We start from the raw sequence: 26,655 nt of genomic DNA, 5'->3' as shown, positions 1-26,655 counted from the left end.
TAAAAAATACCTTAAAAATTAACCCTACTATAATACTGTTTTAAGAAAGTGTTTAGACGTGTGATAACGATTGTTTTTCAAAGTGTTTTTTGCTCGGAAATGTATCAAAATAATTTTTTTTATTTTTTAAAATTATTTTTTATATTAGCACACATGAAAATAATTCGAAAACATAAAAAAATCAATTCAAAGTAAAGAAAAAAATTAAAAAAATTAAAATATTTTCAAAAATATTTTAAAATAGAAAAATAAATAAGCATTAAATATAATAGTGTAATGTCGTAGCAGCAAGCAGTTGTAGAGTGCAACCACCCCACCCCACCAAAATAAATAAAAAACAATAGTTCTGAAAGAGAATTATTTTTGTGTGCAAGTTAAAGTCAAAGAGAGCTTGCGGAGAACGTACCCAGAAAACCACGAGTTGACAAAATAAACAATAGTCAGGCCGTAATTAAACGCCAGGTGTCACCATACCCTTTCTCTTATCAATCCATCTTCCCGATCCAGCGGTTACCGTGGCACGTTTTACCAAGCGTGTTTAAGAGCTGTCCCTCTTTGACTTTTGATAGTTGCAGAATTTTTGGTCCCCTTTCAATTTTCACCCATCCACTTGCTAATACGATCCCTACCCCCTTCTACAGCGCGTGCGTCACTCACTCCTTCCACTTTTAGATCATTTGATGTTCTTACATTTCTTTTCTTTAACTTAATATGACGCACGTAGATAAATCAGACAGCTTGATAAGATTGGGTTTCAAATTAAATAATAAATAAATAATACTGACTTTGTTAATCTGGTTGGTATATTCTGGTCAATTCTTAATTTTTTTAATAAAAAAATAAAACAAAACTGTTTTAATAAAAAATATTGACTTTAATTGATATGGTAAGTTGACCTCATAACCCAAGCTATTTTCTAGATCAATCCTCAAGCTGAATTTGACAGCTGTGTATCACAATGTTTATTTTCTTAACTAGTATTTTTTTTAATTTTAAATTGAAGAATTACAAACACATAAATAATTAGATATAAATGAAGATAAAACTGAAAGTTCATGTCATCAGTTTCTTAAAATCAATCCTTTTTTCTATGATAATTGGAGTTCTTGGAAAAGAAAAATTCAAATCATAAGATTCTATATAAATAATAAAGTTTTTTAATTGAGTTAACTAACAATCATATTTTTCATAAATAACTAGTTATTAATTACATATAACTCGATGATTATTCAATTTGATCTGTAATTTATACCAAGTATTTTTTTAATTTATTAAGGTTTTTTTATAAATAAAATCAAATAAGACAATACCCGCACTTGTGTTTATTTTATGTTGCAACTTGTTTTTTTAGTTTTTTATTTAAAAATATTAAATTAAAATATTTTAAATATTTTTGTATGATTTTAATATGTTAATAAAAAACAAAAAAAACAATATATTATTAATTAAAAAATACTATTAAGAATTTGAGTGCAATGCCATAACGAACACTCACATGAAAAGACTTGAGGTGAATAGGAAAGGCCATTTTTTCAGCTCAAATGCTTCCAAAGGAAGCATGTTCTTGTTCCACTCCATAGCCCTCCGAATGTGGTCCTACCTACCATGCATATCTTTCCAAATCTTTGCCCGCTTGAAAGACAGGGAGAGAGAGGGAGAGAGAGGGAGAGTGAGGCGTCTGTGACCCAACGCTCTTTAATGAAGTTGATTATTAAATTAATTTCTATAATTTAGAGATTTACTTAAACCCGCAACTTTAGTCAACGCCTCCACAGACGCACAAAAGCAGGCCCATTTTCTTTTCTTCTTTCTAACAATTAAGGTATATTCCGACCAGATTTTAAACATGCACCAAATATAAATGAGAGGATCTTAGTCTTAAATCCAATTTGGGAGTAGATATGCATCCTGTTTGAAATTGTTTATTTCTAAATATATTCAAATAATATTTTTTTTATTTTTAAAAATTTAAAAACATGGTTCAATCACAATTCTAAATAATATCCTAAAATAAGGCTCAAGCCACATATTGAGTAGATCATCCTCAATTGATTTTAGATTTTTTTTAAAAAATAAAAATAATATTATTTTTATTTTTTTTTCAAAAAAATCAATAAATTTTAATTGAATTTTTGACTAGATTAGATTGGATTAATAATTTTTTTTTATTTTTTTAACTCAAACCGGCTTATATCTTGAATCAACTAGATTTCAAGTTAATCTACTGAACTCGTCATGGTTTTACAAGACTAAAAGAAATTTTATTTTTCACATTCCACTTAATATTTGAATTCATCTATATATATATATATATATATATAAAAGTATATCTTTAAACTAATTTAAGCTTTAATAAAACTAAATCTTTTACTAATTTATCTTAACAACACATTTTTCTTTTAGATATGATATATCCAAGATGAACATTTTTTTTAATACTAATTTTAAGATTAAAGTAAAAAAATAATGCGAAAAACTATACTTTTATCTTATCTACCAAACTATTCTTAATATTTATGAAGATTTAAAAGAGTTCTTAGAAAATTAATTTTAACATGTTTTTTATTAATAAAAATTATTTTTAAATTAAAAATAAATTTTAAAAAATAAAAAATATTAATTTTTTAAAAAAACCACCATATAAAAGTCGGCTACGAGGTAACATACCTTAGCTCCTAAAGGCGAGACCCCATTTTCTGCTTCCTAAGCTGATAAAAAAATTTACCCAAAAGTCAACGCATCTGTGTCTCTATCTCTCCCTCTCCCTCTCCCTCTCTCTCTGAGCTTCACCTCTGCTTCTCTTCAGTTGCTCTCTCTTTCTTTTATCTCTATGCTAATGAATTACTATAACTTACAGTGATTCAGTTCATACCAAAAAAATTCTAATGGGAAACGGTTTTGGTAAACTGACGGCCTGTTTCACCGGAACTGGAGATGCTCGCCGGAGAAAGGATATATCGGTACTAAATCCACTAGACGAAGGTCTAGGTCACTCCTTTTGCTATGTGAGACCTGACCCGGCCCGATTATCCTCCTCCAAAGTACACTCAGAGGAAACAACCACCTTCCGTACCATATCCGGTGCCTCCGTCAGCGCCAACACGTCAACGCCACTCTCCACTGCCTTCATCGATCCTTATGTATATAACACCATCGATCGAGCTGCTGCTTTTGAGAGCTCAACTTCTTTTGCTTCGATTCCTCTGCAACCAATTCCCAGAAGTCTATTTGGGTCCATCAATTCTGGCCCCTTAACAGGAAACTCGGCCCTGATTCCTTGTTCAGGTCCGATGGAGAGAGGGTTCTTGTCGGGTCCGATTGAGAGAGGATTCATGTCAGGTCCGTTGGATCGTGGGTTGTTCTCGGGTCCGCTGGAAAAGGGCAGTTCTGATCAGTTTCAAAGAAGCTTTTCCCATGGTGGTTTTGCTTTTAGATCCAGATCAGGAAAAAGGTCGCTGATTCGAGTCTTACAAAGAGCAATATCTAAAAAGATAACTCGTGGACAGAACTCGATTGTAGCTCCTATAAAAGGGGGTGTTGGTGTTGGTGTTGTTAAAGAACCCGAGTGGATACTGAGTTCAGAGAAGCAGAATGAGTTGACAGTGAGTAGTCTTAATTTGAGTAGCGATGGCAGTTTAGAGGATGATGATTCTTTAGAGAGTCAAAATCTTCAATGGGCTCAAGGGAAAGCAGGGGAGGATAGGGTCCATGTTGTTGTATCAGAGGAGCATGGTTGGGTTTTTGTTGGGATTTATGATGGATTCAATGGCCCAGATGCGCCTGATTATCTTTTATCCAATCTCTACTCTGCTGTGCATAAAGAGCTTAAAGGTTTGTTGTGGGATGATAAGTTTGATTCTGATAAAATATCTGCCCCTGCATCTTCCCCTGTTCAAACAGATACTAGTAATTCTGTTGAAAGTGCTAATTCAAGATTGGAAAATGTGTTACATAACAGTGAAACTAATGGGAATTGCGGAAATGATCAATGTTATCGGTATTTGGATCGAGATAATCATCCGAGTGCGAGTTGGGAAGTTGGTTTTGATATGAATTTGAAGAGAAAAAAGAGCAGGAGTTCCAAAGGGAAGTATAGAGGAGCTGCTAAAAAATGGGAGGAGAATCAGAGGAGATGGAAATGCGAATGGGACAGGGAAAGAATGGAACTTGATAAGAGATTAAAGGAGCAATTGAATCGATCGGGATCAGATACTAGCCCAATAAACCATGCAGATGTGTTGGAAGCTTTGTCTCAGGCTTTGAAGAAAACAGAGGAGTCATATTTGGATATTGCAGACAAAATGCTAGTGGAGAATCCGGAGCTGGCTTTAATGGGTTCTTGTGTTCTTGTGATGTTAATGAAGGGCGAAGATGTTTATGTGATGAATGTGGGTGATAGTCGAGCAGTATTAGCACAGAAGGCAGAGCCTGATTATTGGCTAGGGAAGATTAGACAGGACTTGGAAAGAATTAATGAGGAAACATTGCATGATCTTGAGGCTTCTGATGGTGAAAGATCAAATTCAATGCCTAGTTTGACGGCCTCACAGCTGAGTGTTGATCATAGCACCAGTGTGGAAGAGGTATAATTAGCTTTCAGTTTGTGGTAACGAAATCTTGTTCTGACCAATTTAGCATGTTCACTCCTTTTTGTTTTCATTGCATTGGTGTGAGCTATATCTGAATGCCGTGTTGTCTGCATTTCAGGAAGTGCAAAGAATAAAAAATGAACATCCAGATGATGCTTGTGCTTTGTTGAATGACCGGGTGAAAGGTTCATTGAAGGTTACTCGGGCATTTGGTGCTGGTTTTCTCAAGCAGGTATGGTCGCAATTTAAACATTCGGACTCTTTTTTTTTGGGTTAAGAAGCTCAATTCTTTTGCCATTGTTTGGGGTCTAAGTTGTCAAAAGGATATATCACTAATGGCTTGAGAAATGTATCCATCGGGGCATGGATAAACTAAGCTTGGAATATATAGCACTGAGATGTTCCTCCTAATTTCTTCTCTGAATAGCAAGTTATAACACTAATAATGCATTTGAGAGAAAAAGGTGCACCTGCTTGTACTACTGCCAATAATATAATAGCTAACATATCAATTCGGGAAGAAAAGGGAAACATGGTTCAGTGACACTTGAATTTGAAATAGTTACATCAAGGATACTACGATGCCTCTGCCTCATGTTCTCATTTTAAACAAATAGCAGGGGAACAGGAAGGGGGAGCATCCAGAGCATTTGATTGTTTAGAACTATAAAGTGTAAAACTGATACTTGTATCATCCATTTGTGCTAACAAAGTATTGTCAACTGAGAGGACAGAATATTTTGGCGATGCAGTTTCTGTGTGCTTTTGCTTTTGAAATGCGGCGCCACTTCTCACAATTTTTATTTCCCTTCTGCAGCCTAGATGGAACGACGCACTTCTAGAGATGTTCAGAATTGACTACATTGGCAATTCCCCTTACATAACTTGTTTACCATCGCTCTACCACCATAGACTCGGCCCAAAAGACAGGTTTCTGATTTTATCATCCGATGGGCTTTATCAATACTTAACAAATGAAGAAGCTGTTTATGAAGTTGAGCTTTTCATCACATTGCAACCCGAAGGAGATCCAGCTCAACATCTGGTTGAGGAAGTTCTGTTCCGTGCAGCCAAGAAAGCTGGTATTGTTTAAGTATTAATAAGAAAGTTGAGTTGTCTGTCAGCAGCAAAAACAATTATGGAAACTGAAAGTGACCTTGCTCATTGTGAATTGCAGGTATGGACTTCCACGAGTTGCTCCAAATACCACAGGGAGATCGAAGGCGGTACCATGATGATGTTTCCATCATTGTTATTTCTTTAGAGGGAAGGATATGGAGATCGTGTGTATAATAAAGTAGAGAAAGATACAGATAGAAGATATAGAGACATCTGCGAAAAAATCAGGCATTTCCTTTTTGCCTTTTTTTCTTTCTTTTCTTCTTTTTCCTGGTCACCTTTGTAACACACATGACAATTAAGCTCAGGGGATTCCATCTTGACAACTTAGCTGTGCGATCAACTTGGGTGGTGAGGAGTGTAAAGGTGTAAAAGCTGGTTCTCTCCTTGATTATAAACCGTCATAGAAAATTGTAATTTTCTAAAAATAAATGGCATTCCTTTTGGAAAGGGTTTTGTTCCATTCCTTGTTCCTTTTCACTTGTACATGGGATTGGTTTTGGCAACAACAGCTAACGTAGCATCTGCTTCTTTGCTACCCTTCTTTTTGTAAAGAAATCTATACTTTCTCGAACAAAATATTTTTGTATGAGAATATGTGGTCAGTGGCCTTGTTATTATACATATATCATAGCTTTTTGCCCCTTGTTTAACAAGGATACGCTGGTTACCTTAAAGCTGAGAAGCACTCAGCAAATTCTACTGGAAACATGCTTTTGACATTTCCCCCATCAGTCAAGCCAGCACGATGGTTCTTGTGCTATTTCCTATCCATTGACAACATTGTGAACACTGGCTATGAACTACCTTATCGCTTAAAGATTGGCTAGAACTTTGCTTCCTAAATCGCAGGGTTGAAATCTTCAATTTGGTCATAAAGATCTGTGTATATAATTTGATATTTTCCAAAATTGCAGTCAGTCAACGTAGCTTTCAGTCAATTCTATAGAATTTTCCGGTCATAATCAAATGTTCTTTAATTCAATTTGCGGTGGTTGGTTTTGTGAGTGAGGGAGTGCTAGTCATAAGCAAATCCCTTGCTGACCCATGATAAAGTCAAAGAAACCCATTGCTCTTTTCTTCTTCTTCCTCAGCATTAACAACCAATCAGCATTAAAACCCTCAAATTCTCTTCGACCATCCACATTTTCTGTACATGTCTCTTGCTTATGCCACGCAGCAAACAATAGCCCTGAGATGAGGATACAGACAGGGGCGTGGCTTAACCGGTCATAAATCTCTCTAACTGCTAACTACTTCGAAATTGGACAGTAAATGCACTGTGGTTAGGGGATGGCGAGGTTGTTGTCAGACCTCATCGGTAATAAAAACCTGTCACTATGTCATTCATTTCAAACCAACATTTTTTTCAGTAATGATGCGCTGCTCTTGTAGCCTATCCCTTTCATTTTCTTGTAGTTTTTGTATGTGATGTCAGGCTTGGAGTGTTTAATGTATTCATCCATGTCACTGATGCATGACGATTCATGCAACAAACAAATTAATAACAATATCAACTAGTTGGTATTGACAATTTTGCAGCATTCCTGACTGTTATAAATGAGTTTTTGCGGTGCAATTCATGTTCTTAAAACCAAAATATCAAAATAATATTTTTTTATTTAAAAACACGGATTGCACTACAGCCGCGCCTGCATTCTCAATCAGTTCCTATATATCAAACAAACCAAGAACGAAAATGTGGGTAATTTTGAAAAAGAAAGAAAGATATGGTTTCTAGTTTCAGCAATGAGCAGAACACGACTGTTATTTTAATCAGTATGCATCTGGGCCTGCAAAACACTTTACCTCACTCATGTCCAAGAATCAAAACACCTTATTTGTGAATTCTTCAGCCTTCTATTCTTCTGATTATTAAGCAATAAAAGTGGCAGTAATTAAAACAGTTGAACTATTTTCCTTATTTTTCAATTTTAATGGTGAGAATTCCGATCTATTGCAAAGGTAAAAAACATTAGTGACTAGCCCTACTCGCAGTTGCGTTGTCTGACTGTTGATAGAGTAAAAATCTACATGGCTGTAAGAGTTTTTTTATATTTTATTTTATTTATGGCTATAATTTTAAAACCATCCTCCATGCGAGTGTAAGTTGGATGTCCCCAGCCCAAAACTCTACCTCCCCTTTAATCTGTAAGTGCAACTTTAGTTAAAAATCAGGAGAAACCTCTTGATTAGTCCCCCAACTATTCATTGATTCTTGTTGTAGCTCCCTAAGAAAAACTTCCTTCAGTTGAGTCCCTCTTTATTTAAAACTTCTCAATTAGCCCCCTCCCCCCATCCCTTGACGTCGCTTGGCAGTAAAGAAAACACTTGAGGCGAGCTAAAATTGCGTTTAAAGTAATGTAGTAAGATTCTATGTTGCATCATCTTCAACTCTTATGAGATGTAGCATTTTGGACGTAAGGTCTCATCCTTCAATATTAGCGGTCGATCTAATTATAAAGTTCTGTATTGCTTTTCAACCGAACTTGATTTTGATACTCTTCCATCACCGGTCAATCTACTTGTAAAGTTTGTATCATACATCGATTATGGATCCAGAAGGAATTCGCATGTAGATCCCACGAATGGATCCCTGCATGAATGATCACTACTAAGGGAATGGCTGATATAACTTGGTCGGTGTATCACTACTAGAATTTTACATTTTACTAACGGGATAGAATTCTGTCGATAGTTAGACAATGGTTTTTATCGACAGGCTCCTAAGTAGTTACTATTAAAAAAAAAAACTTTTCTAAGTGATTCATGTTTTGTCGATCAATCCATCGGCAATATAATCACCAATAGATTTATAAATAGAAAAAACATGCTAAATAAAAAAAATTTCCTACTTTATTCCGTCTATATTATTATCGGTAAATATGATATTTCACCAACTAAAAAAAATCATTTGTAATTCCATAAATGATTTTTTTATTATTACCAATGGTATAGTTTCATTGGGGATTAAACAATGCCAGTGGCATTTCTTGTAAATATGGCATTTCACCGATAAAAACGATCGTTTGTAATTCCATTAATGGTTTTTTTTTTTATTATTACCAACAATTTGATTCTGTCGGTGATTGAACAATGGTAATGATAGTTCTGTAACTCTTTTTCAATTTTTTGGAATATATCGACGCAATTAATTCGTTGGTAAGACCATCAATAATTTTAGTAAAATATTTTTTTATAAAAAATATAATAAACCGAGTAAAAAGTAATTAAAATAAAATAAAATAAAATAAAAATCAAACATTTATTACAATTTAAAATTTATCAGTTCAAATATAAGTTTTCTAGAAGAGAGGGGCTGAAGGAGAAGGAGACTGGTCTTTGCCAGGATCGGGAGGCGATAAGGAGGAGCATATGGACCACCCATCTATAATTTCAACTCCATATATAATCGTTGGAGTTCGGTCATCTCAGCAGCAAAATGGGTTGTCCAAATTTCAACTCACTGCTTTAAAATCGCATCGAACTCCAGAGTTTGAGTGATCAGAACTGATTGCGGGCATCCAACAATTGAAGCACTTTGGGTTGTCTGCAAGTCCTCGACTATAGTGTTTGAAATACTATAAACCAAATTTCTATCGAGTTTTGGATGGATATTCCCCATATCTCTTATGCAATTGGGTGTTATATGTTTCTTGAAAAAAAATAAGCAAATTCAACAAAAAATAACTTAAGAGAATAAATTGTTGAAATCCAACATACCACGAAGTATTGAGCTCGACTATTCACGAGCTGCTGCACCTTTTTCCGAAAGTCATCATTTTGCATGTGCGTTTCTATAAAAAAACTTCATCAATCTTGGTTCACGTTCAAGAACCGTAGCTTGCTAGAGAAACATATTTTTAGTTAAACATATTCATATAAAACAAAAAAATTTTAAAAATAGATGTAATAAAACAAAGAATCTTACTATCTGCTCCGCATATGAAATAAACGAAATGGATCCACTGGTATGCGTTGTAATGGAATAATGAATCTGCCTGTTCTGGTTCCCACACCGGATCGTGATCGTCACACGAAATGCTCGGAGTCATGTGCTGAATATATTCTGCCTATATAGCCTCTAAGACATATGAAGGTATGAAATCCTTCCAAACTGCCACATCCTTCCAGCTTGGAAACTCTCTTTCTTTAGCATATTTTTTTTGGCTTTTTTCTGCTTCTCGTACCAAAAATCACGCAACCTATATGGTACAAATGATTTATTGGTTAACAAATGAAAAATAAAATTTTAACATTCCGATAAAAATATTTTGTTGACTTCAATCTTACCTAGTTACAATATGATTTTCCAAAACCCTCCTGACAACAATGTTGTGAACTCTATCCAGTAAATTTTTTCCTTACATTTCAAATTTGCAAAAGAATAACTTCATTAATATTAATAAACTAACCAAATTAACTTGTTAACTCTAAACCATACATTAATCATGAGTTTTCATTCAAGATTTTTGGAAACCTGACTTCATTGAAACTATAAAACTTTCATCGCCGATGTTATCATTTAGGAAGCTTCAATATTTTTAAACCTGAAATTGCATTCGTTAATTGAAATTAATTTTTCAAAAATTATTAACTATTCTTTATTTTTTTAGTAGTGCATGAAAGGAAATCAAACTTGCATTGAGTGGTTGTGCTTCCAATGGGCAATGTATGTCCTAGTAAATAGATCCCACTCTGAAGGGACCTTCCCTCAACATGGCAACATAATACTCGACAAGCCCGCGTCGAGAGTGGCTGCCTATGTCTCAGGTTTTTGTTCAAGGTCGGCACCTAATGACTCATGGTCTTCAGAAGCGTTACTAGAAGAACTAGCAACTATCTTGTTCGTACAACACGCTATTGACTTTGCTCTAGACATCAACATAAATTAAAGGATTTAAAAAGGTAATAAGATTCCTATTCTAACAAAAATTTATCAGCATCTCCTCTATATAAGAGACTAACTAAAATTTTATTACCTGCATATACAATAAAAACAAATAAAGTCATAAACCAGTTGATTTTATTAATAATTAATATTTTATCCTTAATGTTGTTATCACCTAATTCCCAATACAGTAAACTACAAACTATCATGAAAAAATAATAAATTTGTTTACTTATAAACATTACCTGTCACGGGGTAATTTTTCGCTCCGTGAATAAACCCGTGCGGTAGCCTAGTTCCTCGCTAGACTCAGCCATCCCTCGCCAATCCCACTCGTGTTTGCCTAGTAACTAAGTGTTTCCCTCACCCGAGAGGTTTCCCCACTTTCCCAAGTTAGAAGACAAGCGGAATACACAAGAAGAATAGGATAATCAAAGTGCACAACAAGCTTTATAGGAACTCTTTCCCAACCTTTATTAATCTCGTAAACAAAGGAAACTATACACAAATCCGTATGTGTGCTATGCACAAAGATTGCATGCTACACCAAGCTAATCTCTCTAATCTCGTGCTCTACATGCATACATAACCAGGAGCTGTAGCCACTATTTATAGACAAGCATTTACAAGGCACAACTTCCATTCCTACATTTTAGGAAGTAGTGGGACACTATCTCACCCATGTTCACCCATGAACATAGTGGCCCCATTATCTACCAAGTAGTGGGTAATTTTCCCCCCATGATCTCCCATGATCTTAGTGGGTTGAGAGCACTTCCAGCCATGCCCCCACATTCTCCAGCACATCTCCCATGATTCCATGATCTTGGATGCCCATAACAGCCACTAACCCACGTTCTGCATGCCCACCTGGCAGCCCCATCTGCCATCTCTTGCTGCGTCAGCTGTTGAGTCATTCGTATGCCTTGGACAATCCTTCGTCCAAGTTTTAGATCGTGCCAAGTCGAACCCCTGACTTGCATAAGCTGCTGCGTGCTGCCGAATTCGCATCTACGTGCAGGCTGCCAATTCCTGCGCTGCCGAATTCGCATTTGCGTGCAGGCCTTCGCTGCCGAATTCCTCGATAGCCCCTGTTCTCGTCAGCCTATGCCCCTGATGAGTTTTCTTACTTGGCTTGGACATTCCATCGTCAAGCCCATGTTCGTCAACAATCTGCGCTGCCGATTTTCCTTTGACGAACCTACAGCCGCATAAATCTGCGCTGTCGATTTCTTTCACTGTTGGCATGGCTGCCAGCACCCTTAGACACTGTTTTGGACAGCCTGCCGAAGTGTGCACCTCGTGCACGTTTAAAAATAATAAATTTGTTTACTTATAAACATTACCCTATACCTAAACATTCTATTTCACATGAATAATAATAATGGTTAAACACAATTTCATCAACATACCAATCCAATTTAAGCATAATAACATCACTTAAACACTAAAACTTACACAATTCCAAAAATTTCCATACTTTTCATCATTACAAAATATACTAACAATAAGTAAAAATTCTTAGCAACCCATATTACAATATTCATAAATAATTCCTATCATCCGAACATCATTGAAACGTAATAAATCAACCTAATTAAATCAAATCTCTAAATCTCCCAAAATTCCTAATTATAGCCAACCACTACAAGCTTCAATTTTCACAAAATTATTTTTAAAAATTGAGGTCTTAAGTTTTTTTTCACAAAATCTTTGGCACGCCACTCATATTTGGTGCCTCTTTTTATTTTGGTCTCTCTTCTTTCAATTCCACATTTACCTAAGAAATCAAAAGGGAATTGGCCTTCAATTAAGATCAAATCACCCAAAATAAAATTATAACGACTAAAATGAATTAGTTAAAAATGAACATTAAGTCCATAATATTTTGTGAGTGTGTGAACAGTGCCTATTTACAATAAAAAAAACCACCCGTTTTAGTGTTTTATATAATTTTTAGTTTTTGATATGTTAGAATGTTGCTGCAACATATCAAAATTTTCTACGTATAATAAAATCACCTTCTTTTCTTGTTAATGGTCATTTCTTGTCTATTTGGAACCACAAAGACACCTGCCAAACACCCACCTCTTCATCAATAGGCAGCGAGGCACCACAACTAACAACACCAATATTTCTACCACTAATAATCATCTTTTCTCCATTCTCCATGTGATACTATAACTTTATTCATTATGAGTTACCTGCAACACTACTTTCCACGCTCTATGAGGTAAGTGATATGATCAAAATCTATAAATGCCTCATGTCACCAAGTATTGAAACAATTCAAGTTCATTAAGGAGAAACCACAAACAACAATTCCAGGAATCACAAATAACCATTCAACAATATAAGAAGTTCAAACAAAACACACAATATTCACAAATATATTCTCATATATTCTTTACTCTCTTGTATATTATTTTCCTCTTATATTTTACTAACTTTAGCATTGGAGGGTTCATGTTTTGATAAAGAACTTGTTTTGCAGAAAAACTTGGGAAACACCTCCAATCAACCCACTAGACCAAAGACAATTCTAGTTACTCTGGATATTGGCTAAGTCAATAATTCCATCAACTCGTCAATTAGGTCAAGCCTAATCATTCTACTAATCGAAGATCATAGCTCGTGAAAAGTCTAATCCATAAGTTTTCACAACTTTATCACCATAATAAAGGTGCTCTTTGTGACCCTATATGTCCAAGAATGATAAATAAAAGTACACTGTGATTTTTAAATAAAACTTACATACAACTGCACTTTCAACCTAACTCCATTATCAAATTATTAGAACAATTTTAATGAGATTTTTTAATTGCCTCATTTCAATATTGCAAAATTGTTTAAAAAGATGAAACTAGTCGTGTGCCCACGCTATGTCGCTGGGCATTTTTTTGTATTAAGAATGATGTTTAGGTAGTGCAAACGCATCTTAAAGAAAGAAAGAAAAAAATATGCCTCGAATCATAGATTAGACTGGGTCAAATAAGTTAGTTTTATTTAAATCAGAAGATAAAAAAATAAATAATGACAACAAATGGATAAAAAAAAAAGTGATAATGATAACCTGAGAAATAAATATTTTTGTAAATGGGGACATATGATGCAATTTAGTTCTCAACCCATTAAATATGAAAGGATAAAATTGGGTAATAGAAAGGACAAAAAAACCCTGATCGAGTAATCCGAGTTAACATGACAAACATGTAATTCAGGGAATGAGGAACGAGCCAACTCAAGCTAACCTGCCAAACCTGCAACCTAGGTCACGAGGTCAGGATAATCCGGTAGAAAAAAACATAAAAAAATCACAAAGCTGAAAAGAAAATAAGGAAAAAAAATAATAATGTCAACCCCGGTTAATTTTTTAAACCCGTGACCCGGTGCATTATACCAGAAACAGTCTGTTTGGAAAAACCACAAAGTTTAATTCCTAACCAATTAAATGTTGAAGGATTCACTTGGAAAAAGAATATCAATTACACAAAAGGACCAAAACAAAAAATGAAAATTGAAATAATAGGGATCAAAATTAAAATACAAAATAAAATTTATTTTTGATTGAAGTGTGAAGTTGAAAAGAAAAATCAATTCAACAAAAGGCCTAAAAAATAATCAAAATAATGAGGACTGGGAAAAAAAATAATATATAGCAAATTAGGATGGAAAGATGAAATTAAAAAAAATAAAACTTCTACAAAAAAAAATGAACAAAAAATAGAAATCAAAAGAAAAAGGATTGAAATTGAAATTGAAATACCAATAACAAAGAGGGTCAAACTATAATATTCAGGGGGAGAGAGAAAAGAAGGAAAAAAAACATGTCAGCAACAAATCAAACCACCACCATTGACATACGTCGCTTCAGCAAGAAGAGGACGTGGTGCCACTCTCAACGATACGACAAAAAGGAATTTGTGAACGTTGGGAGGAGATGCACTCACCGCCCAAAAGGCGTGCGTGCCTCCGACATGCTAGGGAGTGCGCCATACATATCGCCCAAAGGGTGCTGACGCCTTCCATACTCGCCTCACCTTTTTGTTTATTTTTATATATTTGATCAGATATCGAATTTCCCCTAAGTTGACTTGAAAATAATAATAAAAAAAAAACTATTGTGGAAGGACAAACCAATTGACACAAGTTTTAAACTTTTTGCTTTTAAGGGTATTTTAGTCATTTCACTGTAATTTTTAATCATTTTTTATATTTGATCAAAATCATTGTGAAAATACAAAAATATCCCTTTGACGCCAATTTTTTTTTCCTTCCAAGGGTATTTTAATTTTTTTTTATTGTGCATGCAATGGAAATGAGAAAAATACTTATTTGTCCCTTGTCAATATGATAATAATTAATAAGCCATGTGAAAAGATTTTAATATCTTAAAAGTTAGTGTTAAAATTTTTGATAAAATCATAATGAACAATGCAAATGGATTTGGTGAACAATGATTTTCAAAGGGAATTTAGGTTCTTCTTTTTTTAATTGTACATACCATTTAGTTAGATGTGGTAAAAATATAATATTGATGTGAAAAAAAATTATATTTTACTGTCAATGTTAATGTTAAACATTGATGTTTGATTGATCGGTAATACATGCAATTTTTGTCTGGAGACATGCTTTGTGATTGAGTGTTTGGAAAAATTGGCATGGAAATAAATGAAAATATTTGAATTAACATAACAACAAAATAATAATATTTTTTTAACGCAATAATTATCTTGTCATGGTTTGAAAATAATAATATTTTTTAAATATCGTGCAACAATGTAAAAATATAATATTTTACTAAAAAAATTTCAAATGGTATTATTACTCTAAATGTTTTTTTATTAATGTGCTATTTTTAAAAAAAATCGGGAGTTTTTGGGGGCAACGGAGACCGGCGAGCAGTAGTAGCCAGCCGGGGTATTAGCGACTAGCGAGCAACACTTTTCTTTTTGATGATATCCCTGAGGCGCATTATTTTGTTTGTTCGTTTTTAATACCAAATATATTATCTGGATAATTTATAAATTAAAATTAAATTTTCTTACACTACTCAATAAGCAAAAGACTAATTAATTATTTTTAAGACTAGAATAACCAATTAATTAATTTTGTAGAATTACAGGGACTGGTAATTTATTCAAAATAAACCTCCAAACTGTCAAAATCACCCCGCTCCTTCCAAGGGCATAATTTCTGCAGGAAGATGGAGAAGAGGACAAAAACATTTTGTTACAGACACGAAGTTGAAATTCAAACTGGGAACCCTCTGTCCATAATGTTTACTGTGGACATGTTGGCATGACGTCCATTATTCGTATAAAAAAACCTAGACATCCTTTTCACTATTTTACTTTACCTTGAAACAATCGCTATTAACATAATTTCCGTCCCTTGAATTAAATATTATTTTGAATCTGTCCACTCTAAGAATTTAAGTTTTTATTAGTGAGGGTAGCCCTGATGTAAAAATAACTCTTACGATTTTCCTTTTCTTGGCTGATTCTGAATCCTGAATCATGTCTATCTTAAGCAAAAGCAATGGCAACAACAATATAGGGACGCTGTCATTCCATGAAGTTAAGAAGCAAACCTCTTTCTTCTTCAAGGAAAAGATCAAGAGTGCTAGATTAGCTCTCACTGATGTCACACCAGCACAACTGTAAGGCATTTGTTATTTATGGGTTAACCTTTTAAACACCAGTAGTGATTCATTTCAACTAGGATTTGACTTGATTTTGGGTGTATTATTATGTCTTTTTGATATGGGTTATATGTGTTTTCTTGATGGTGCTTGAATAATATTTGGAAGGTTGACTGAAGAAGCTACGAATGGGAATTCATGGGCTCCAGACAGTCTTACCCTTGGATCCATTTCAAGGGCTGCTTTTGAAGTTGATGATTATTGGAGAATTGTGGAGATCCTACACAAGAGGTTTTCATTTCTGGTTCCATGGTCTTTTTCTCTTTAAAATCATTCCTTTTCTCATGAATTGCATGATCTTGATACCTACATTGTATGTTTGAATCTTTCGGCCAAATCAGATTCTTGAGATTTGAGAGAAAGAACTGGAGGCCCTCTTACAATTCCCTTATTATACTTGAACACTTGTTGACTCATGGACCAGAGAGTGTGGCAGGGGAGTTTCAGATTGACAAAGATGTTATTAGGGAGATGGAAAGCTTTCAGTGTATAGATGTGAAAGGGTCTGTGATTCTTTTTTTACTTGTATTCATATATATTTCTGTTATTCTGATGATCTTTGGATTTATATAGATGCGTTATAAGCATTTTTGGCTTTGTCGTCACAAAAAATGAAAAATATGTGCAGATTCAACTGGGGTCTCGCTGTTAGAAAGAAATCAGAGAGAATCTTGAACCTGCTTGAAAAAGGACCTCTTCTCAAAGAAGAAAGAGAGCGAGCTAGAAAGGTGACTAGAGGGATTCAGGGATTTGGTAGCTTCTGCCACAGTTCTTCATCAGCGCGAGGCATTCTACAGGAATCTTCTAATGGAACATTTGCAAGAAGTAATTCTCAGAATGATTCATGGGAAAATAAACTCTTGTCCCCGAAAGAAGAAAATTCGATCCAAACATTTCAAAAGAGCCGAAATGGCGCAAATTATGAGTCTGGCCAGAAAAGGGTGAATCTGGATTCTTGGGATAGTGTCAACAATTGGCAGGTGCTCGAGAAACCTGGAACAAATCTCAAAGAAAACTTGGCTCCTAAAAAGGAAGTACATCTATGGAACGACACAAGGGAGGCTACTCCACTTTTGGCTGGTAGGAGAGATGAACCAAGGATCGTTGAGGAAGATCATCCCTTCAGTGATGCTGAGAACCAAACTACTGCTTCCCTCCTTTCAGCTAGAGATGGAATATTGCAAGGATGTTAGGATTTCAATCTAGTAAACAACACGTCTGCGAATTTCTTCGTACAATTAGTCAGTGGCCAAGGTTTTTTCTTATCATACTTGTTGCGGGTTTGATAATTATATGCCCCACAGAAGAATCAGGCGTGCATTGAATTTCTGTTATGTTAATGTATAATGAGATAAGACGGGTTTGTTTAGCACCTTTTGAAATGCTTATCAACTGCCTTTGCTTTTGATCAAGATATTGATCCTAGCTAGAGAAATGAAATAGTTCCCGTACAGACTCCTAGCTCCATGGCTTAATATGATTGCATCAAAGTTTGCCATTTCTAGTCAGAAGCTTCAAATTTCTTAGACATCTATACACACCTAGCTTGTATAACAATGGTTTTCAGGTTTAATTCACTTTGCCGGGACCAATTCTGTACAAATAATCAAACACAGCGGAATTTTATCGCAGCGTTTGAAATACTACCCGCTATTTTACATGCAGTGATTTCCATTATATACACGGTGAAGCAAGGATAGCCTAAAATGCAATCTATACGAACATGATGAACATGCCATGTAACTGAATGCATGTAATTTTAAGTTTGGCAAAGCCAGTCTTGTATGGCAAGACGCAAAGCATGGTTGGGAGTAAGAAGCAAGTGACTTAATCTCAAATTGGTCATTGGTGATGTTTCACGGCCATTTGCCAGCCATTCACGCAAGGCTTCTCCTTCATATGTGAACCCATCAGCTGCCACCTGAGGGTCGTGCATTATTTCCTGAAAGAAAACCATTTGATATGTAAGCCAACTTGAGCAAAATATGACACCTCTGCTCTAGGGTAATCAGCATGTGGCAAAAATTGCATTTTGGAGGAATGCTTTTTCAACTTCAATATGACAATGAGCCTTTACGTACTGATAAAGCCAAGCCTATGCATATGCATACCTAGAAAATGAAATAATTGCAGGAAAGAGGTGTGGGGAAGAGGGAGAAAGGGCGTGTCTGTAGTGTACAATCATGTTACTCTCAATTTCATTGTACACGTGTGCTATCTTTACCTGGAGAATGGGGCACAAGAAGATAGATGGTACCGGTCTCTCCTCTGAAACATGCAACTGTTCCAATTCCCTCACCAGTGTAGGAGTTAAGTCTGGTCTATCCCTGCTGCGTAATTCACAGAACTGCAGGCTCAAATCCACCAATTGCCTTGCCACAAACATTGGCCATTCTCCAGCTGATGGATCCAGAATTGAGGCTAATTTCCCACATGAGTGTGTTCTACGTACCTTACCTACTAATCCAACAGGTGGCTTCCCAGTGAGTAGCTGCAGAATGATCACTCCAAAGGCATAGATGTCAGACTTCGGTGTCAAAACTCCAATTCTTTGGAACTCCGGATCTGTATACGGAAAGGAACCTTTTGGCTCATTGCTCCTATGAATACTTGGGCAATAAAGACTGTCCTCAGTTACCAGCCTGCAAATTCCAAACTCACATATCTTGCAGCTAAGTTCAGAATTCAGGAGGATGTTTTGTGGTTTAAGATCACCATGGACAATCTTTTCAGGTTTGGAAGAGTGCAAGAAGCAAAGGGTACTAGAGATTTCAGCTATAATGCGTGTTCGGATCTTCCATGTCAAAGGGGAAATGTTGCTTTTCTGGAAAAGGCGATCTTGGAGGCTCCCATTGGGCAAGTACTCGTATACAAGAGACCATGCTTCTGGACATGCACCAAGCAAAGTCACCAGATGAGGATGCTGCAGTTTGCCCAGAACTTGGACCTGGTTAAATAAAAACTGCATGTTATTTCAGACATATGATGTGATATAAAAGGTGCTGGGAAATTAAGCCAAAGCAATTCAATTTTAGCATTCTAGATTCTGAATCAGATGGTTTATTATGCATCTCACGGATGACAACATTATTCTGAATCAGATTGCTAAATATGCCCATTGTTTTCTGATCGTCTCAAACATCATAATACTATGAAGATCATATCTAACTGTGGATTTGTCCAAATAATTGTCAAGTAACCAGGGACACCCGAGGCATGTATGTAAACAATTTAAAGGATTAATAGTGATATTTTCAAGTCATGACTACAAGAAGCTCCAGTGAAGAACAACATGCTCTCTCTCTACATAGATAGAAAGAGAGAGGGAGGGAGATCTCTAACCTCCTTTTGAAACTCTAATTGCCCTTGCGTGTTATTTGGATGCAGCCTTTTTATAGCAACAGTTCTACCCAACATTTCACCTTTGTAAACACAACCACAACCTCCCTGACCCAGTTTGAAGCTCTCAGAGAAGTTGCATGTTGCAGTTTGCAAATCAGACAAAGAAAATTCCGCTAATTCAGGCAACTCTTCAGTAATTCCAAGAATTCCATTGCAGTTTGAAGCTCCTGCCTGCCCATGGCTTCTCCACCGCTCAAGCCAATGTACAGCTTCGATTTTCTGCTGTCGAATCCTCTGCTTTTCCTGCCTCAGAGATGAAATGGATGTTTGAATGAGTTTCAATTCTCCAGCAGCTTCCTCAGACCTGCGATTTGCTTCCTGTGCACGACTGTCTAGAAGAGCAACATTTCTCATGGTCCTCTCTAGCTTTCTAGTTGCTTCATCTTTCTCTTCCAATAGCTTTTCTTGCTCCATTATTGTATTATTGAGTGCATCTTCAGCTTCTTTTCTAAGTTTAACTTCATGTGCATGGGCAGATTCAAAGATTTTGACCTGATGAGAAGAGAGGCATTAGATTTTCTCTCCAATGAAAAACAAGTACAGCATATACAAAAGTTAGCCTCAAGGAAATGATTGAGAGTAGCCTTCTTTTATTTCACATGTTTCTTAAATCTTAAAATATCTAGCACACTCCCCTAACTTAACCTTCCATATAAATATTTCAGAGAAAAAAAGAGAGAATATATTTGGGACTACTTGATAGATTCCATGATGTGAATTTGTATTAGTTACCACGACTAATTTGAAAAGGCAAGTTGTCCAAATACATTAAAAACGATTAATGAAACGTTAATGTCTGTTTTTAAGCAATTTTTTTCATTTGATTATTGCCCATAAACTGTTAGAGAATAATATAAATCATATCTTGAAGTCTCATCTAATAGTTTAAGTTTTTGGATTGGGATGGTTTTTTGACACGGTATCGGAGCCTTGTTGATCAAGCGATCATGAATTTGAATCTCACCACCCCCATTTTATTTAATAAAATTAAACACAAGGTAGCAGGTATGTACAAGTTTCAAGCCCAAAGAGATTTCACTTGAGAAGGTGTATTAAATAATAATATACATCATATCTTAGAGTCTCAATTAATAGCTTAAGATTTTGAATTGAGATGATTTTTTAACATAAGCAAAGAAAATAATTTTGTAATTTCACAAGATAAATGTGAAAAAAAGTGTCGTGCATCCCAAGTTTTCTTTTCTTGTTGACCTTTTCTCTTTACAATTGATTCAATATGCAAGTACAGACCTCTGGTGTGAGGGGCACAAAAATTTTGATATTTCTACCAAGAATATTCAGAACATGCTAGGGACAAAGTAAGTTGACCGCTAATTTATAGTCTCCTCCAAAGTATATGCTCCAAGGAGTCATAAATACAGCCACATTATCTGCAAACTAAATTCGGAAATAAACCAGGAATATTGAAGTGCAGTTACCTTGCTGATAGCTTCCAGCATTTTGCTCTTCAAAAAATCTTCAAATGATTCATTCCCCAATGCTTCTGTTTCTAAACGCACTTCTTCGACATGAGAATGTGAGCTTTCTTCCTCCAATTTTGAATCAGAACCTGAAGAAACTCTTCTTTCAGTGGAAGTGCATCCTGGAGCACAGCTGCTACTTGAACTCTGGAGAGGATGGCAGGACCATGAACTATAAGAACTATATATAGTTGGCAACACTGATTCTGCACACACTGATTCATTCTGAACAAAACTGCTAATTCTGGCACAAGATATTCTTGCAGCAGAGTTTGATCGAAGATTATTTTTTTGGAATGGCAAGTTACTCTTGCTATATCGCAAAGATTCAGATCTTAGAGTTTCAAAACTCATATTCTCAGCATGATCACATTTTGGTAGAGGATTTGAATTTTCAGAAGCTTCTCTCGTCCACACATGTTTCCCTTTGTTGATAAACCATATCTCACAGAACAAAGGAGCATATTTTGCTGCATAGTTTTCTTTGCTGGAGCTCTTTTTAACCTTCAAACAACTGCATCGAACCATTTCGATTGAAAACAACAAAAATATAGATGGGTGAATAAAAACAAAAGAACATATAAGGCTCCAAGTAGAGCACAACGCATCCAGTATGCAAAACAGTAACAGGAAAACAAAGTTTGCCGGGAAAATACAAGTCTGCTGTTGAAAATTTGCTTCAGGGGCAAGATGATAAAAGGTATTACTATCCTGTTCTGAAGCTGACTTAAACACTCAAAAAGTGAGTAGAGTCTTTGACTGAGAATGTATATTTGTCTTAAGAGATTAATCTATCGGTGCATGGCTTACAGGTTTGAAAAACATGAAACTATGCAGTGCACAAAGACAGGTGCTGCACCGCTAGAATCAACAAAAGCATTTTCACTTACGAGACACTTCATGGCGATCACCCCAAAACTCATATAAGTGATTGAGATAATACTGGTGATCTACTTACTTTTCTGTTACAGCCCCCATAACAAGCTTCCTCACACCATGTCTGTTCACCAATTCTACAATCCCCTTATGGACTTGGTCGTTTTCAATTATAATAATAGTTGCTTCAACCTGCAAAGTGAGCATTTTCCCAGTGATTAGCAAAGAAAATAAATGCCTGTAATGAAGAATCATTCAACTGGTTACTCTACATGCAAATGCATTAAAGTAATACTATAACTAAATCAAGTTGCCATTAAATTTTTTATTTTAAAAAGTCCCTAGAGAGCTTGGCAGCAGTGTCAAAGGCAAAGTTGCATTTTTTAAGAGCAGAATTAGACCAGGAAGAGTACCACCCTATCTTAAAGTCAAGTGACATGAAAATCACTTCCCAGGCAACATTAAAATATCATTCCCCTACATGTACAGAGAGATAATCTGGGAGACAACGCACCTTTGCTCTACTACAAATGATCAGATAATAATCTATAAGTTTCTTTGTCTGCTCATTCTCCTCCCTTCGAAATGCTGACACTACTTCAGCATTTGCTTGACTTGCGGGCAGTTTCCCCACTACAATAAAAATCCCAGCAACAACAAAATTAACAATAATTAAAGAATAAAGAAAAACCCCATCTTGGATTCAAGAAACTTTCTAAGAATAACCCAACAAAGAACAAGAATCGAAGAAAAAAAGAAGATAGAAATTGAACTCGACAAACATTTCAAGATTGGAGTACAGTATACAGACCAAAAAAAAAAAGCAAGAGAGAGAATTTACAGGAAGTAGGTATCAGAGGAGAAGGACGGTGAACGTGAAGCAAACAAATTTGTCTGGTTCCAAAGATATTGAAAACCCAGTTGAGCAAGCTCAAAGCTTTCTCTAAAGAATTCCCCACAGCCACATACACTCTTTCGTTGCTAACTTCTTCAACAATGTCCAGCAACTGATCAGAGCTCAACATCCGGTCAGGCCCGACCACTAACCCCGAAGAATGTGATTTTGGGTTCGGGTTGTGATGGGGCGGGTGGGCGGGGTGTAGGAGCTCCATCTTGTTGGAGAAGCTAGAGAGAGAATCTGGTATTTCTTCGAATGAGTCGCAGGATTTGGTAAGAGGAGCAAATCAAAAGTGTGATTTTGTGGGATTGGAATATTATAATTCTTTATTTATTTATTTGGGGGAAGGGGGGTGTTCAGTGTTTGTCGGTTTCCAAGAAATGAGGGTAGAGTACGTTGGACATTTGTGTTGACTTTTAGTGGAGATAGAGGATGCAAGAAGGGGGGATGAGCCACTAGCAGGATTAGAGAGAGAGAGAGGGCACGTGTAGAATACTTTTGAGTAGTAAACTGAAGAGAATGCGTGGCATGAGAGTACGTCATCACATGTTTGGGGTATTGTATCAACTATTGTAATGGAATTGAATCGTCTTCCGTTTAGTGTTTGAAATTACTATACTGAATATAGTTTTAAATGTTCTTTTTTTAATATATTAAAATAATATTTTTTTAATTTTCAAAAATTATTTTTTATATTAACATATTAAAATAATCTTAAAATAAAAAAATATCTTTTTAAAAAATTAAAAAAATATAATTTCAACCACGTTTTCAAATACAACCTTAAAATAATACCGAAATAAAAATCTAGAAAATGATGTTATCATCATAAAAAAAATAATAATAAATGAGGTGCCTAGGAGTTAAGTTATTACATAAGTAACTAACTTGTCATCGGATTGTCTCGAGCTTACTTGGCTCACCCAATCTCACCTTTGAACACTTAGCATCAACCAAGTTACAATATTATTTTACCTTGCTTGGAAATATGGTTCAAATCGTGTTCCACTAAAATTTAAATTTTTTTTTTAATTTTTTTTTTATGTTTTTCAGATCATTTTAATGTGCTAATGTCAAAAATTATTTTTTAAAAAAAACATTATTTTAATACATTTCTAAACGAAAAACACTTTCACCCACAACCATAACCACAACCGCTATCATAATATCAAAACACACCCTAAACCAACATAATTTTAATAAGATAGAGCCTAGGATAGATTAGGCACAATGCTAATATTAGAAGGGCATACTTATAAGACCAGGCTCAACTTGATTATTCAACTCAATGATTTACTGCTTGATATTGGTTGGGTCAATTAAAATCCTCAATTGGATATTGTAAATTTTTTTAAAATAAAATAATATCATTTTAAATTTTAAGAAAACTTAGATTCATCTAGATCAACTTACTTACTCGCCACCTAACCTAAAATTGAATCTTATAACTGCATACAAGAGCACTCCCACTAAACTCAAACATGGTAATCTCAGCCCAAATCAATCAAGTTTAACTAGACCCAATCACCCTATTATTTATATGATCAGGAAATCATTTAGTAAGGTAAAATATTCTATACCTTGCCCACTCGTGGATGAATACTCGTATGTGGTTTTTTAATGGCAAGATAACCTTATCATAGTCAAATATTGTTGTCATGTACACATAGTAAACGATTGTACAGGGTTTTTTCACTTTGAAGTTGAGAAATAAAGATGAAATATTAGGCTAGCAAAATGTTAAAAGACATGTGTTTTTATTGAAAAATAAAAGGATTTTATCAATAAATAAGCACAAAGTCCAATCTGCTATCTAGAACAAATAGAGTACAGGCCCAAAAGGGGAAGCCCTGATCTTTGCCCAAATCACAATTAGGGGAGATTAGAGCCCTAAACAACGAAAGGAGATTACAGTCAACTCTTTCCGGCCCTAATCCGTGTACGGACCCATGTATTCTCTGCTTGAAAAGTGATTAGACCACCCTGCTCAGAAACAGGGATGCCCTAAAATAATAACATTTATCTTATAAATTATATTCTTTTTACTTACTACTGATGCTTAATTTGCTAATTTCAAGTTAATATTAAGGAAAAAGATTTTGTTTCATTCATATGTTTCATTTTTCTACTTCAAGTACAAATGTATAATATGAAGTCAGGGTATTAAGAAATAATAAATTATATATGTATATATGTTTTTTATAGAAAATAAAAGAAATCATAACGTAGTTTTATAAATTCTTGTAAGTAATACTGAATTTTTTATTTTCAATAATATTTTTTAAAAGTTAATTAAAACTGGATATTAAAATTATTAATTACAATAGGGACTAATTTATAATTAACTCTAAAGATATAAAATAAACCATAAGATTTTCCTATAAATATTTCTTCTTTTTTTACCTTATAATCTAATGAGTAGCTATTTTTATTGAAACAAATTTAATTCAAATTAAAAATTTTATAATATCATGTCCTTTTTTGAATGAGAACCAACAAAATTTAAGGAAATCATCTTTATTTCTTTTTTAAAATAGTTATTAATTAAAATCAGGAACAAAGATAAATAAATTTTATTATTTTCCCAAAAAAAAAAACTGAATAAACAAATAGTTCAGTAAACAATAAAATTAAAAAGGGAGCAGGTCAGCTCGTTCCAGGCTCGTGAGGGTGGGCTGGCATGCCAGGTCTGTGTTCCTGGGCTGGGCTACAAGCGCCTAAAATGTAAGTAAATGCCTTAAAAAACAAGTCACGTTTATTTTTTGAAAAAATGGCGTGGTTTTGTCATCCCCGTATGCTGAAGGAGCAGGTTTACCGTGCTCTCTTTTAATGTTAACTATGTGGATAGCTGGGCTACGTGGCGGATTTATTTTTTATTTTTTATTTTTATAAAAAATATTGTAAAAATTTATAATATAAAAAATAATATATTTTTAATATTAATAATACTTTTATTTTCAAATTTATTAATTATTTTATTAATAATATTAATTATAATAAAAATAATTATATTTATAACATAAATAATTATATTAAGAATTTCAAAGATGATTGCAACACAAATAATAATATTTATAACACAAATAGTAATATTAAAAAATATGAACAATTTAAATTATAAAAGAAATAATAATATTTATAACACATTATTATATTAAAAAAATTGAAGAACATTTATAACACAAACTATTTGGGTTCTGGCGAAAACCCAAGCGAATTGGGTTATGAGACAGGATCCATTAGACTTGGGTCATGTGCAGGACCCATTGCCATTTGGCCCTGCGGTGGACCAACTATATTGGGTCCACCGCAGGACCCATTACCATTGGGTCTTGGCGCAGGACCCAAGCGAATAGGGTCTTGACAATGACTCATTACCATTGGGTCCTGGCACAGGCAGGGCAGCCCAAGCGCTAGGTCTCACCACGTGGCGTGCGGGTCTGGTTGTGCGCCCTTGGCCAGACAGCCCCAACGCCACGTGGTGCTCGGGTCAAACCCAACGCAAGGGCAGGCAGCCCAGGTGTCAGATGTCCCCGCGTGGCGGCGCGGGCGCTGGCTCATGCCCACGGCAAAGGCACCCAACGGGAAGCCCAGGTGCCAGGTGTTCCACGTGGGGGTGCGGGTCTGGCTCGCGCCCAGGGCAAGGCAAGCCAGCCCCAGCGCCCCATAGAGCTTAGGTCTGACTTAGTGCAAGG

General features: G+C 35.2%; 3 protein-coding genes across 3 annotated transcripts; 2 read left to right on the top strand and 1 right to left on the bottom strand.

Annotated features, from left to right (window-relative positions):
- Window positions 1-2,673: 2,673 nt before the first annotated feature.
- LOC7488121 (probable protein phosphatase 2C 23) lies at window positions 2,674-6,171 on the top strand. Its single transcript, XM_024608814.2, has 4 exons — window positions 2,674-4,583; window positions 4,708-4,821; window positions 5,407-5,671; window positions 5,767-6,171. Exons 1-4 carry the CDS (start codon window positions 2,886-2,888, stop codon window positions 5,880-5,882), a joined length of 2,193 nt encoding a protein of 730 aa, XP_024464582.1. The 5' UTR covers window positions 2,674-2,885; the 3' UTR covers window positions 5,883-6,171.
- Window positions 6,172-15,884: 9,713 nt separating this feature from the next.
- Window positions 15,885-17,715, top strand: LOC7481537 (uncharacterized). Its single transcript, XM_002313401.4, has 4 exons — window positions 15,885-16,261; window positions 16,412-16,534; window positions 16,645-16,806; window positions 16,932-17,715. The coding sequence occupies exons 1-4, from the start codon at window positions 16,119-16,121 to the stop codon at window positions 17,494-17,496; spliced, it is 993 nt and encodes a 330-aa protein (XP_002313437.4). The 5' UTR covers window positions 15,885-16,118; the 3' UTR covers window positions 17,497-17,715.
- Window positions 17,716-17,849: 134 nt separating this feature from the next.
- Window positions 17,850-23,390, bottom strand: LOC7481538 (U-box domain-containing protein 33). Its single transcript, XM_002314148.4, has 7 exons — window positions 22,904-23,390; window positions 22,577-22,695; window positions 22,145-22,254; window positions 21,145-21,700; window positions 19,646-20,197; window positions 18,528-19,250; window positions 17,850-18,245 (listed from the first exon to the last, which is right to left on the bottom strand). Exons 1-7 carry the CDS (start codon window positions 23,172-23,174, stop codon window positions 18,063-18,065), a joined length of 2,514 nt encoding a protein of 837 aa, XP_002314184.4. The 5' UTR covers window positions 23,175-23,390; the 3' UTR covers window positions 17,850-18,062.
- Window positions 23,391-26,655: the final 3,265 nt, after the last annotated feature.

Source organism: Populus trichocarpa, chromosome 9, assembly GCF_000002775.5.
Source record: "Populus trichocarpa isolate Nisqually-1 chromosome 9, P.trichocarpa_v4.1, whole genome shotgun sequence".
Classification (NCBI taxonomy): Eukaryota; Viridiplantae; Streptophyta; class Magnoliopsida; order Malpighiales; family Salicaceae; genus Populus; species Populus trichocarpa.
The sequence above is the reverse complement of the archived record's forward strand: the minus strand, read 5'-3'. Positions and strand labels throughout refer to the sequence as shown.